Here is a 13,027-nt window from a genome sequence, read left to right as displayed (position 1 = left end):
GCAGCAGCCAGGGCCTAATCCATATTCACACCAAGCGCCTTCCTGACTGAGATCTCCTCCTGCACCACCGTCCCTCCACCCTGTTTAGTTCTGCTCACCCTCAGAGTTATCGTCAATATCCACTCGCCCTCGCAGGCGGGTTTGGGACCCCATGTTCTATGCTGTCACAGGACCTTTTGTTTGATTTCACTGTACTTAGGTCAGTTTGCAGTTATTACGTGACTGAGCAATATCTGGCTTCTGCAGTAGACTGTCAGCTCCTAGCCATTGTATCCCTGGCACCGCTGTGTGGGAGCACTTCACAAACGTCCATTGAGTCAGGGACTCAGCAGTCTCCATTTCTCCTCCCTGCTGGAGAATGCGTGTATTTTGCAGTCCCCAGCCCCTGTGCCATCTAACCATCTTTTCTTCTCTGTTCAGCCAAGGTGTGGCCCCACTCACCTCCCACTCTGAGTCCAAATGTTCTCTCCCTGGAAGATACCAATGTTTCTGTCTGTTCGTGAGGACTCCGTGCCCACCACGGCCTCTTTCAGGTGAGTCAAAGGGATTCCTCAGTTCACTAGTTAGGGGTGGGGGACAGACACCCTGGAGAACTCCCTGGAAAGCTCAACCCTCATGCCCTGGACAACAGTTGAAGGAACCAGTGATGTTAAGCCCAAAGACAAAACCTCTCAAGTGTCCAAGTCCCTGTAGGCCTGTTGGGAGCAGAGGGAATGTTCTGTGGAACTAGAGGAAGAGGGGCTCGGGGAGGAGAAGGGCACATTCCCGGTTGTCATATGTAATCTATCCCAGATGAACTTGGAAGTGAAGGTAAGAGAGTTAAACATTAAAGTAAATACCCGTGGATCAGACAGCAATGTGCCAGATTGCCTTGGAGACAAAATATCTCCAACACATGTCTGACATCTGGTGGAAGATCAGAACACTCTAAGGAGAGAATTTAAGTGGAGGGGGAGGAGGACTCGAGCCAGAGTAGAAGCAGAGGATAGGGAGATCTGTTCTGGGGGCAGCACTTGCAAGAAACAAGGCTGAGGGGTCCACTCCAACCTCTCCACCCTGCTGCAGGTGCGGCCTACGATAAAGATGAGCAGATGGCCATCTCAGCTGAGGCCACAGTGCACTGGACCTATAGTTTCCAATTCTGCACTCACCAGGCATCTTTCTGATGATCCTATGGCTTCTCAAAGCCAGGGACGGGCCAGGATCCATCCCCTTGGCTATTGCCTTGCTGAGAAATTAATAAGCAGCATCTGGTGCTATACTTTGGTCTCTAGTGAGTTAGCTCATGAAAGATGATAGATTCTCCAAGCCAGGGGTATGGAGGAAATGGGTTTTCTGTAGCTACAGAAATGGGGTTGAGGGTTGGACCAAGGGGACTACCCAGGGGAAGTCTTACCTTCAGAGGACTCTGGAAAGGAGGCTGCAAGTTTTCATGGGTCAAGAATTCAGAGCCCAGTAAAGACAGCTTATCTCTGTTCCAAGATGTCTGGGGCCTTGGTTGGAAGATTCAAAGGCTAGGAAACCAGGAGCCACCAAAAGCTTAACAGGGGCCAGAGGATCCACTTTCAAGGTGGCAAGTTGGTTCCCCGCTATGTGGCTGCTTAAGTATCCTCACATGGTGGCTCACGTCCTTCCAAGTAAGCAATGCAAGAGGCCAAGAAAGATGCTGCAAAGCATGTTATGACCTAGCCTCAGAAATCACACACCATCCCTGCCACCATTAGTAAGAAGTCCAGCTCACATCCAGGAGAAGGGGAAGCAGATTCCTCCTTTTGAAAGGAAGAATATCAAGTAATTTGGGGGCATATGAAAGCCACCACGCACCACAGGGATCTTTTCAGAGCATACTTCTTATACCATCACTGTAGTTCCTTAAGACTCAGGGGCAAAGCCTCACTTCCTTAGCACCCAGTGAAGACCATGCTTACTCCCTCACTCAACCTCTTGCTACTTCCCACCTCTCCTGTCCAACATCTAGTGTCACTGTCCAGAACATATCAACTGCTTCCCCAGTTCTGTGCCTCTGCTCAGGCTGTTCCCCCTGTCTGGTCTGCTTGTCCTCCTTCTTGTTCCCTGTCAAAATGCTTCTTATCCTTCAAGACCCAGCTCTAGAGTCACCTCCAACCCATTACCCACCAGCCCCCACTCCAAGTCTGTGTCCCTCACCCCTCCTGCTCCCTCCAGGGCACCCTCCACACTCTGGGCCACAGTTGTCAGGAGTGGGGCAGGGCAGGGGCCGGGTGGTGTCTTTGTGTTTTTGCACTCAGGGCAGAGCTTAGCACAGAGCAGATGCTCAAAAAACGTTTAAAGGATAAAAGCATTGATTTGTGGGTCCCCCAGTCCGGCTCCAGGATGCCAGCCAGCTGCTCCTAGAAGCAAAGGGACTTCTCCTGGGAAATCCCAGAGGTGATGATCAGTATCTCTCCTACAACTTGTAGCTCAGCTCTTCCTCCATGAGCCTGACTATCAATGGACCTCCCAGAAAGAGCCCCCTTTCCTTCTCTCACCCACAGCACAGGGCACTGGGAAAATGCCCAATGAGTCCTGACCTTTGGGTTGTGCTTTGGACTTTTCAGTGTGTCTTCGCATCCACTCTTCGACTTGAATCTTGCAACAGCCATGAAAAAAGAAATGCAAAGCGAGTCAGGATGAGAGCAATACCCTACTCCAAAGAAGGCAAAATAGAAGCTCAGAGAGGTCAAGCAATTTGCCCAAGACCACACAGCTAGGATTGGAACTCATGGCTGTCCAAGCCCCATGCCTCTGCTGAAGGTAGAGATGAATTACAGCAACAAGTCTAGAAAGGTGCCTGCCCTGTGGTCTGTGAGTCTTGCCTAAGAAAGAAAGTGGAGCCAGGGGGTTAAAGATGAGGTCACCAACAAACGGAGGTGTTGGAGTTTACCGCTGGTTATTTTAATGGGTTTGCAAGAATTGTTAATTATTTATGTTAATTGTCATACAATTATGACAATTGTAAGAATTGTCAGTTGTTAATGTTTATTGAGCCAAGTGCAGTGCTTGGGGCATTTTGCACATTGTCTCAGATCCCTATCACGACCCTGAGAGGTAGTTTTTTTAACTCCCATTTTATAGGTGAGGTCATTGTGGTTCAAGGACGTTAAGTAACTTCCCCAGCATCACACAGCTTATAAGTAAGGCAGCCAGGATGTGAACCCAGTAGGACTATCTGGCTCCAAAGTCCCCACTCTCCCTCGCCATCTGCATCCTCTGATCATCTTCAGTGCTTTGCTGATAGAAGGTATGGAAATACGATGCCACAGACTGTCCAGGAAGACAGAAACTGGGCAGATGGGCTGGCCATGGTCTCCAAGCCACACTGGAATCTCCAGGTCTGGCATGATATCATTTTTCTCTTTTAATAAATTAACTCACCCACCACAAGGCTTTGAGAGGCTGCAAGGTGACCAACTCCCTTGGGAGGGGCCCGGTTGATAAGGAAGGAATGTCAATCTCCCATCGCGGAAGCTTCAAGGAGGTCAAGGGTCCAAGACTTGAGATTGTTAGTGCTGTTGATGGACACTGGCCAAGGAAATAGCCCAGTGGAGCCTCGAGAGGAAGAACATGAGGCCCCCGTTTAGATCCAAGGATCACAGGGGGATCTGTAAGACCCAGGAGAGTCAGGTGCACCTAAGCGCTGGCTGCAGAAAACAGCCTGGGCTCCACCTTGACTTCTCCATGTCCTGGCTGGTTGTCTTTAACCCCTGTCTCCTTCTGCACCAGTTTTTGATCTTCCCTTGTGACCCTGAGGGGTAACAGCCTCTTTTCCACTTTCTTTCAGCACCGACATGCTCAATGTCACCTTGCAAGGGCCCACTCTTAACGGGACCTTTGCCCAGAGCAAATGCCCCCAAGTGGAGTGGCTGGGCTGGCTTAACACCATCCAGTCCCCCTTCCTCTGGGTGCTGTTCGTGCTGGCCACCCTAGAGAACATCTTTGTCCTCAGCGTCTTCTGCCTGCACAAGAGCAGCTGCACGGTGGCAGAGATCTACCTGGGGAACCTGGCTGCAGCAGACCTGATCCTGGCCTGCGGGCTGCCCTTCTGGGCCATCACCATCTCCAACAACTTCGACTGGCTCTTTGGGGAGACGCTCTGCCGCGTGGTGAATGCCATTATCTACATGAACCTGTACAGCAGCATCTGTTTCCTGATGCTGGTGAGCATCGACCGCTACCTGGCCCTGGTGAAAACCATGTCCATGGGCCGGATGCGCCGCGTGCGCTGGGCCAAGCTCTACAGCTTGGTGATCTGGGGGTGCACGCTGCTACTGAGCTCACCCATGCTGGTGTTCCGGACCATGAAGGAGTACAGCGATGAGGGTCACAACGTCACCGCTTGCATCATCAGCTACCCATCCCTCATCTGGGAAGTGTTCACCAACATGCTCCTGAATGTCGTGGGCTTCCTGTTGCCCCTGAGCGTCATCACCTTCTGTACGATGCAGATCATGCAGGTGCTGCGGAACAACGAGATGCAGAAGTTCAAGGAGATCCAGACGGAGAGGAGGGCCACGGTGCTAGTCCTGGTTGTGCTGCTGCTATTCGTCATCTGCTGGCTGCCCTTCCAGATCAGCACCTTCCTGGACACCCTGCATCGCCTCGGCATCCTCTCCAGCTGCCAGGACGAGCGCATCATCGATGTAATCACACAGATCGCCTCCTTCATGGCCTACAGCAACAGCTGCCTCAACCCACTGGTGTACGTGATCGTGGGCAAGCGCTTCCGAAAGAAGTCTTGGGAGGTGTACCAGGGAGTGTGCCAGAAAGGGGGCTGCAGGTCAGAACCCATTCAGATGGAGAACTCCATGGGCACACTGCGGACCTCCATCTCGGTGGAACGCCAGATTCACAAACTGCAGGACTGGGCAGGGAGCAGACAGTGAGCAAACGCCAGCAGGGCTGCTGTGAATTTGTGTAAGGATTGAGGGACAGTTGCTTCTCAGCATAGGCCCAGGAATGCCAAGGAGACATCCATGCACGACCTTGGGAAATGAGTTGATGTCTCCAGTAAAACACCGGAGAGTAATTCCTGCCCTGCCCAATTTTGCAGGGAGCATGACTGTGAGGATGGGGTGAACTCGTGCACAGCCAAGGACTCCATAAACACGACAGCATTACTGTTCTTATTTGCTGCCACACCTGAGCCAGCCTGCTCCTTCCCAGGAGTGGAGGAGGCCTGGGGGCAGGGAGAGGAGTGACTGAGCTTGCCTCCCACGTGGTCTCCCTCCCTGCCCCAGCAAGACAACTTGGATCTCGAGGAGAACCGCCATCCAGCTTTGGTGCAATGGCTGAGTGCACAAGTGAATTCTTGCCCTGGGTTTCTTTAATCCATTCAGCTGGAACTTTGGAGGACAATTTCTCGCATTAATGAAGGTTAAGCCCTGAGGGGTCCCTAATAAGAACCTGGAGACCAGGATTCTATGGCTCGCCTCACTGATGGATAAGGAGGTCTGTGCCAAAGAAGAATCCAATAAGCACATATTGAGCACTTGCTGTATATGCAGTATTGAGCACTGGAGGCAAGAGGGAAGAAAGAGAAGGAGACATCTCCATCTTGAAGGAACTCAAAGACTCGAGTGGGAACGACTGGGCACTGCCACCACCAGAAAGCTGTTCGATGAGATAGTTGAGCAGGGTGCTGTGGGTGACACGGACAGCAGAAGGGGGAGACCAAGGTTCCAGCTCAACCAATAACTATTGCACAACCACCTATCCCTGCCTCAGTTCCCTCTTCTGTAACATGAAGTCGTTGTGAGTATTAAAGGCAGTAACAGGTATAAAAGTACTTAGAAAAGCAAAGGGTGCTATGTACACGTGAGGCATTATTATGCAGATGTAACTGGGATATGTTTACTGTAAGGAAAAGACACTGAGGTTTAGGAATAGCTCTGTGGAGCAGAAGCAGTATTGGGAGCCGGAGGCGGTGTGAAGCACCAGTGTCTGGCACACAGTAGTTGCTCACTGGCCCCCTTCCACCTGTCAATCCCATCACCCTGAGGCCCCCACCACCACACACACATGAGCATTTGGAGAGAAGGCCATGTCTTCAAAGTTTGATGTGTGATGAGGCAGAGGAAGATACTTCGAATCGGTCTTGCCCAGAGGATCACAGTGCTGAGACCCCCCGCCGCCAGCCAGTACCTGGGAAGGGGGAGAGTGCAGGCCTGCTCAGGGACTGCTCCTGTCTCAGCAACCAAGGGATTGTTCCTGTCAATCAATGGTTTATTGGAAGGTGGCCCAGTATGAGCCCTAGAGGAGTGTGAGAAGGAATGGCAGTGGTGTTCACCATCGGCAGTGCCAGGGCAGCGCTCACTCACTTTATAAATGAATATTTATTAGCTGGTTGGAGAGCTAGAACCTGGAGAACTAGAACCTGGAGGGCTAGAACCTGGAGAGGCTAGAATCTAGAGGGGCTAGAACCTAGAGAAGCTAAAACCCTGAGAGCTAGAAGCTGGAGACCTAGAACCTGGAGGGCTGGAATCTGGAAAGCTAGAACCTGGAGGGCCAGAACATGGAGGGCTAGAACCTGGAAGGGCTAAAACCTGGAGGGCTAGAACCTGGAGGGAATGAACCTGGAGGGCTAGAACCTGGAGAATGAGAAAAATTTACATGGCAAAGAGCCCATAAATCCTGACCAATCCAACTCTGAATTTTAAAGCAAAAGCGTCAAAAAAAAGATTCCCTCCTTACCCCCAACCCACTCGTTTTTCCCACCACCCACTCTCCTCTGCCTCAATAAGTATCTGGAGAAAGAAAACAGGTGAAAGAAGAAGTAAAAACCATTTAGTATTAGAATGAAGTCAAACTGTGCCACACATGGTGAATGAAAAAAAAAAAAAGAGGCTGTGTTTTGTCACACAGGGCAGTCATTCATCAGCAGAGCACGTGATGGTCTGAGACTCTCTTAGGAGCAGAGCTCTGCCGCAATGGCCATGTGAGGATCCACACCTGGTCTGAGGGGCAAGTGAGTCTGTGGGAGAAGAGCTGCCCTGTGCATGGTGTAGATGCCCTGATAAAGAACATCTGCCCTGTGAAAGACTCAATGAGCTGTTATGTTGTAAACACGAAGCATTTCACATCCAAATGAGAAAATCATGTAAACATGCGTCTTTTCTGTAGAGCATAATAAATGGATGAGGTTTTTGTGTAGCTCTAGCATTTGTTACAACTCCCGAAACCCCCGAGTTTGGTCCCTGGGGTACCGCCTTGCACACTCAGAAGCCTTTGGGACGGGGTGCTATTTATTTCTGCTCAATCTGTTAACAGGCTTCTGGCATGTAGATCAGTGGTCTCCAAGCTTTTGTGATTGTATATTCCTATAGGAAAAAAAGAATTGATTATGCATACCCAATATGTATACTTATTAATATGTATGAAGATGTACATTCTAAAATATAATCAACCAATAGAAATTTAAGAAAGAAGATGTGCAAAAAAATATTAACAGTGCTTGAATATTTCCTTCCATCTTACATTTCTACAGGGATAACTCATTACCAAGTTCCCACTACGTGAGTGTGAGACCCTCATGAGGCCTAGAATCATAGGCGCAGCAGCGATTCAATCATTTATTCATGCAATATAGACTTACTGAGTGCCTACCACTTGACTTCCCTTCAAATCAGGAGTATCTTCTACCATATCCTGATGAAAAGCCACTTGTTTCATACTCCCAGTGATGGGGAACTCATTATCCATTCCACTTTGGGATCCCTTCATTATTCATGTATTCATTCCTTCACTCATTTACTAAACAAAACTTGACTAGTCTGTCTCCATAAATGCCCCTCCTCCATCCATGCATCCATCCATCCATGCCAGAAACCTGGGGCTCATCGTTCAATGTACTCTCTCCTTCATCCGTTCCATCTAGTAGGTCAGCACCTCTTTTATTTTTTTCTAACTTTTAGTTTGAGTTCAGGGGTACACGTGCAGGTTTGTTACACAGGTAAACTTGGGTCATGGGGGTTTGTTGTACAGATTATTTCATCACCCAAGCATTAAGCCTAGTACCCATTAGTTATTTTTCCTGCTCCTCTCCCTCTTCCCAACCCCCACTCTCCACTAGGCCCCAGTGTCTGTTGTTCCCTTCTTTGTGTTCATGTGTTTCATCATTTAGCTCCCACTTATAAATGAGAACATGTGGTATTTGGTTTTCTGTTCTTGGGTTAGTTTGCTAAGGATAATGGCCTCCAGCTCCATCCATGTTCCCGCAGAGGACATGATCTCATTCTTTTTTATGGCTGCATAGTATTCCATGGTTGTACATGTACCGTATTTTCTTTATCCAGTCTATAATTGATGGGCATTTACGTTGATTCCATGCCTTTGCCATTGTGAATAGTGCTGCAGTGAGCATTCATGTGCATGTGTATTTATGATAGAATGATTTATATTCCTTTGGGTATATACCCAGTAATGGGATCAGCACCTCTTTTAGATTCTACTCACTGTTTCCTAAATCTGTGTTTCCTTCTATGTCCAATCATCATCCGTCATGGGTGCCTCCAATACTAACTACTACCATCTCCCAGTTTTTATTCTCCACCCTGCAGCCAACATGGTCTTTTAAGAATGCAAATATATTCATGGGGAGGCTATAAACACAGAGAATTGTGTTCCGGAGCCAAGACTTTAGGATTAGGTAGACCTGGATTCCACTTGTGGTTCAGCCTTGGGCTCTTATTTGCTGTGTAGTCTTGGGTACCTCAGTTATCCTTTCTGAGTCAACATTTCCTTGTCTGTAAAATGGGGATAATAATGGTATCTACCGCATAGAATTGTTAATAGGATTAATGTATGAAAGCATCTAGCACAGTGCCTGGTACCTAGTTGGCACTGAACATGTACTAGCTTTGATGATGATGATGATGATGATGATGTTGGCAGTGAGTGTGATGGGGGCATCTTCCAAGGGAAACCCTTCCATAGTGTCCCACCCCTCTTGCGATAAGGTTCTACAGCTGTAACATGGCTTGCAAGACCCTTCATGATCTGGCCCCTGTCTTGTCTCTATGTCTCCCTCTCTCTGCCCCAGGCTCATTCTCTACCCTCCAGCCTTTTGGACGCAAGAACCTAGACAGATCCCAGAAGATATTTCATTCTGCCTCCAGTGCCCATTCTTCCCACCCAGGCTGCACCCCCTCACTAAGTGCCCTGAGCTTGGAGGAAGTCGTCCACAAGTGCCTAAGGGAGCTCACTCATCCAGGGAATTTTGTTCACAGATGCCTGCATTACTCAAGGGAGTCTGTGATCCAGGGGAAACCACATGCCTGGAAACCTGAGCAGGGCTCTTAGCAGGCACAAAAAAAAAAAAAAAAAAAAAAAAAAGGCTGGGAGAGCCTCCCCAGTGAGGCAACAGGAGCAGCCCCTTGACTCCTGATCCTCTCTGGCTCCAGCAAGCTGGCGCAATGAGAAGAAGCCCAGGTGGGCTTGGGGGACCAAGCAAGGGGCCTAGCTCCTGAGTCTTCCCTGGCCAGAGAGGGGTGAGAATAGGATGCAGACATGCAAACTGGACACCAGATGACCTCATGGGAATTCATGCTAGTGCTGGAGCCGCTTGAGCACAGCCTTCATGACTCAGAGGGGGGCATCTCCATTTTGTAGGCCCCAGCCATGTGCTGCATTATTTCTTTGTTACCCAATTCCTGACCCTTACGTAGCTCTGATCCTTCACCAAGGATGAGGGTGGGGAGCAGGGATGAACAACAGAGGTCATGATTTGGCAATAGCAATGGCCGAAAGTTTAATCGTTTGTTCATGAGAATTTTATTCTGGTTTTAGTTTTTTATTTTGTTTTGTTGACTGAGGCAAAATAGTCCCAGGTCAAAGGGACCCCATCAAAATACTTCATGCTCACAACCACTCTGGGAGTTTGCATGATCACTGGTTCATGGTATGGAAGCTGAGGCCAGAGAGGGAAGTAACTTGCCAAGGCCATGCAGTTCTTAAGGAGGGTGCTCTGGAAATTCTCTCTGTTCTTGGGGTGTTCATACCTTAACAAACCGAGGATACAAATTCTGTCACAGGAAAAGTCCTCGAAGTGCCTTCCTGCATAAGGAGCTTACGACCCAGGGCTTGGGCTATTTCTGCCACAATAAAATCTTTGCATCTCGTAGGCCTTGTGCATACTTGCTTCCTGCAGATCACCTTCCCAGAGGCTGGTGGATGTAATTCACATGCCATACAGTTTACCCACTTCAGCTTTTACTTAATAACTGATTCATGCAACCATCACTACTGTCTAATTCCAGAACACTTTCATCATCCCCCAAGAAATTGCATATTCATTAGCAGTCACGTCCCATTCTTCCTTCCTCATGGCTTTGGGCAACCACTAATATTTCTGTCTCTAGATTTACCTGTTGTGAAAGAAGCCAGGCACATGTTGTAGGACGCTGTCTCTGTAGAGCCTATAACACAGGCCTTTTGTGTCTAGCTCCTTTTACCTCCTTACACTGAGCTAGAATGTTTAATTGTTGGGGGAGAACTTTGGGGAACCAGGCCATGGGTTCCCTACCATGCCACTGTGTGATCTCAGCAAGCCACTTTAAATCTTCCCTCCCACCATCTTTGGCCTTAGTTTGCTCGTCTGTCAAACGGAGAGATAATAAATCATGACTCTAATAGGCTTCTGGCATGTAGATCAGTGGTCTCCAAGGACTGCCTTATGTGATGTTGATGCTGTCCTCTATAGTTTACGAAGGCCCCAGCACCAACAGTACAGGGGCTTGGAGGCAGGTTCCTGGTTCACATCTCACCTCTGCCACTTCCCAGCTGTGGGAATTTGAAGAAGGTCATTGAATTTCTCTGAGTGTCTCTTTTCTCATCTATTAAATGAAGATCCAAGTATTGTGAAGATTCAGTGAGATAAAGATGTTGTGATGAGTTAAAGAGTATCCCTCCACCCCAACTCATGTCCACATGGAACTTCAGAATATGACCTTATTTGGGAATAGGGTCTTTGCAGAAGTAGTTAAATTAAGATGAGGTTACACAGGTTGAGCATTCCTAATCCAAAAATCTGAAATCACAAATGCCCCCAAATCCACAACTTTTTGAGCACTGACATGATGCTCAAAAGACATATTACTGGAACATTTTAGATTTTGGATTTCTGAATTAAGGATGGTCAGCTGGTATGTGTTCTGCAAATATTCCAAAATCCAAAAACATTCAAAATGCAAAACACAAAAACTTCTGGTCCCAAGCATTTCTGGATAAGGGATCCCCAGTCTGTACTGGACTAAGGTGACCCCTAAATCTAATAACTGGTGTCCTTATAAGAAGAGGAGAAAAACACACAGAGACAGAGAGAGAAGGCCATAAGAAGATGGAAGCAGAGACTGAAGCGATGCTTCCACAAGCCAAGAAATGTGAAGGATTGCCCAGAATCACCAGAAGTGAGGAAGAAGCAAGGAGTGGCTTCTCCTTCAGAGTCTCCAGGAGGAACCAACACTGCCAGCACCTTGATTTTGGACTTCTGGCCTCCAGAACTGTGAGAGGACAAATGCTCGTTGTTTAGGCCACTTAGATTTTGATACTTTGTATGGCACCCTGAGCAAATGGATACAGGTGTTTTAGTCTTTTTGAGCACATGCTCACCATCAAGTTGCCCATTAAGGTATCTGCAGGCCCCTTCTCTCAACAATGAGAGAGCACACTGGATGTTTTTCTCGGGTCTTTTTAGGGTTAGAGATACTTGTTAGCACAGATTTCCTAAGAAATAATACAAAATGCCATCTTACTGAATTGTAGAGGATTTTTTTCAAATGGAAGATACTGAGGCCTTTCCCACATTGCGGGCCAGCCCAAGCCCCCAGAGCGTGAATCATGGGCCCGAGGTGCTGAGTGTAAATGCCCATCCTTGCAGACCTATGACCTGGGATCTGCTGATTCTTTCTTCCTTCTCCAGAACCAAAAGGCAGGCCAATTCAAGGAGTCTCAGACCAGGATTTAAATAAATAAATAAATGGCCTCAGGGCCCAGCTCCCAGCTTCCAGACAGCCCAGCCACCAACCCCACCCAGGTGGGAGGCTACTTATAGACAACCCTGAAAGATGGTCAAAGACGGGGTTCCGAGACTCTCTGGATGCCTGCCTTCATGCTGAGTCATCCTTTGCAGTCCACTCAGCCGGCGAGCAATGAGCGTCTGTTTCCTCTCCTCAGTTCTGACCAAGACAGAGCACAGCGTGTGTGGGCCCTCCTCATAATGACACTACCATTGTCTTGTGCAATAGTACAATGATAAAATCAGGAACAGTTACTGTGGGGTGCCTACCAAAGGCCAGTTGCATCACCACATTATCCCATGTGATTCCCGAACTCTGCAACGTGCTCCACTTTACAGACCAAGGCTCCGGAAGGTGGAATTGAAAATGGTCCAGATTCTCCAATTGCACACAAAAAATGTGTTGCTTTCTTCCATAATTTCCCATTAAATTGTTGTCTCTTTCACAAAAAAAAAAAGAAGAAGAAAGAAGAAAGAGAAGAAGAAGAAGAGGAAGAGGAAGAAAGAAGAAGGAGAAGGAGAAGGAGAAAGAAAGAAGAAAAGAAGGAGAAGGAGAAAGAAAGAAGAAAAAGAAGAAGAAGAAGAAAGGAAGAAGAAAAAAGGAAGAAGAAGAAGAAGAAGAAGAAGAAGAAGAAGAAGAAGAAGAAGAAGAAGAAGAAGAAGAAGAAGAAAGAAGAAGAAGAAGAAGAAGAAGAAGAAGAAGAAGAAGAAGAAGAAGAAGAAGAAGAAGAAGAAGAAGAAGAAGAAGAAGAAGAAGAAGAAGAAAATGGTCCAGATTCACCTTCTCAGCAGTGATGGAGCTATGGTGTCAATCCTGCTGAGGCAGCTCCACACCATACACCTGCCTGCCTGGACTTCCAAATCAGACCTTAAGAACCAGGGACGGGACTTGCTTTTGCAGTCAGATTTGCTCACTGTCTCCCTGACCTCCCTAAGTACAGTAGTCCCCCCTTTATCCATGGTTTCCATTACCTGTGGCCAATACAGTTCTGAAAATAT

At 48.0% G+C, this 13,027-nt stretch overlaps 1 protein-coding gene across 2 annotated transcripts in view; it reads left to right on the top strand.

Annotated features, from left to right (window-relative positions):
• Nucleotides 1-13,027, top strand: part of BDKRB2 (bradykinin receptor B2) — a 58,722-nt gene that overhangs the window by 32,575 nt on the left and 13,120 nt on the right. The window contains exons 2-3 of one of the 2 annotated variants that reach the window (XR_008659333.2): nucleotides 421-533; nucleotides 3,800-5,769. Coding sequence is in view for 1 of the 2 variants with exons in the window: in XM_055288265.2 (XP_055144240.1) it covers nucleotides 460-533; nucleotides 3,800-4,901 (1,176 nt within the window). In the remaining variant the exon portion in view is untranslated. Of the gene's footprint in view, nucleotides 1-420; nucleotides 534-3,799; nucleotides 7,168-13,027 lie in introns of those variants that run through there. The other variant, XM_055288265.2, reaches the window with a different exon arrangement.

Source organism: Symphalangus syndactylus, chromosome 8 (assembly GCF_028878055.3).
Source record: "Symphalangus syndactylus isolate Jambi chromosome 8, NHGRI_mSymSyn1-v2.1_pri, whole genome shotgun sequence".
Classification (NCBI taxonomy): Eukaryota; Metazoa; Chordata; class Mammalia; order Primates; family Hylobatidae; genus Symphalangus; species Symphalangus syndactylus.
Note: the sequence above shows the minus strand (reverse complement) of the source record. Positions and strands in the feature narration are given on the sequence as shown.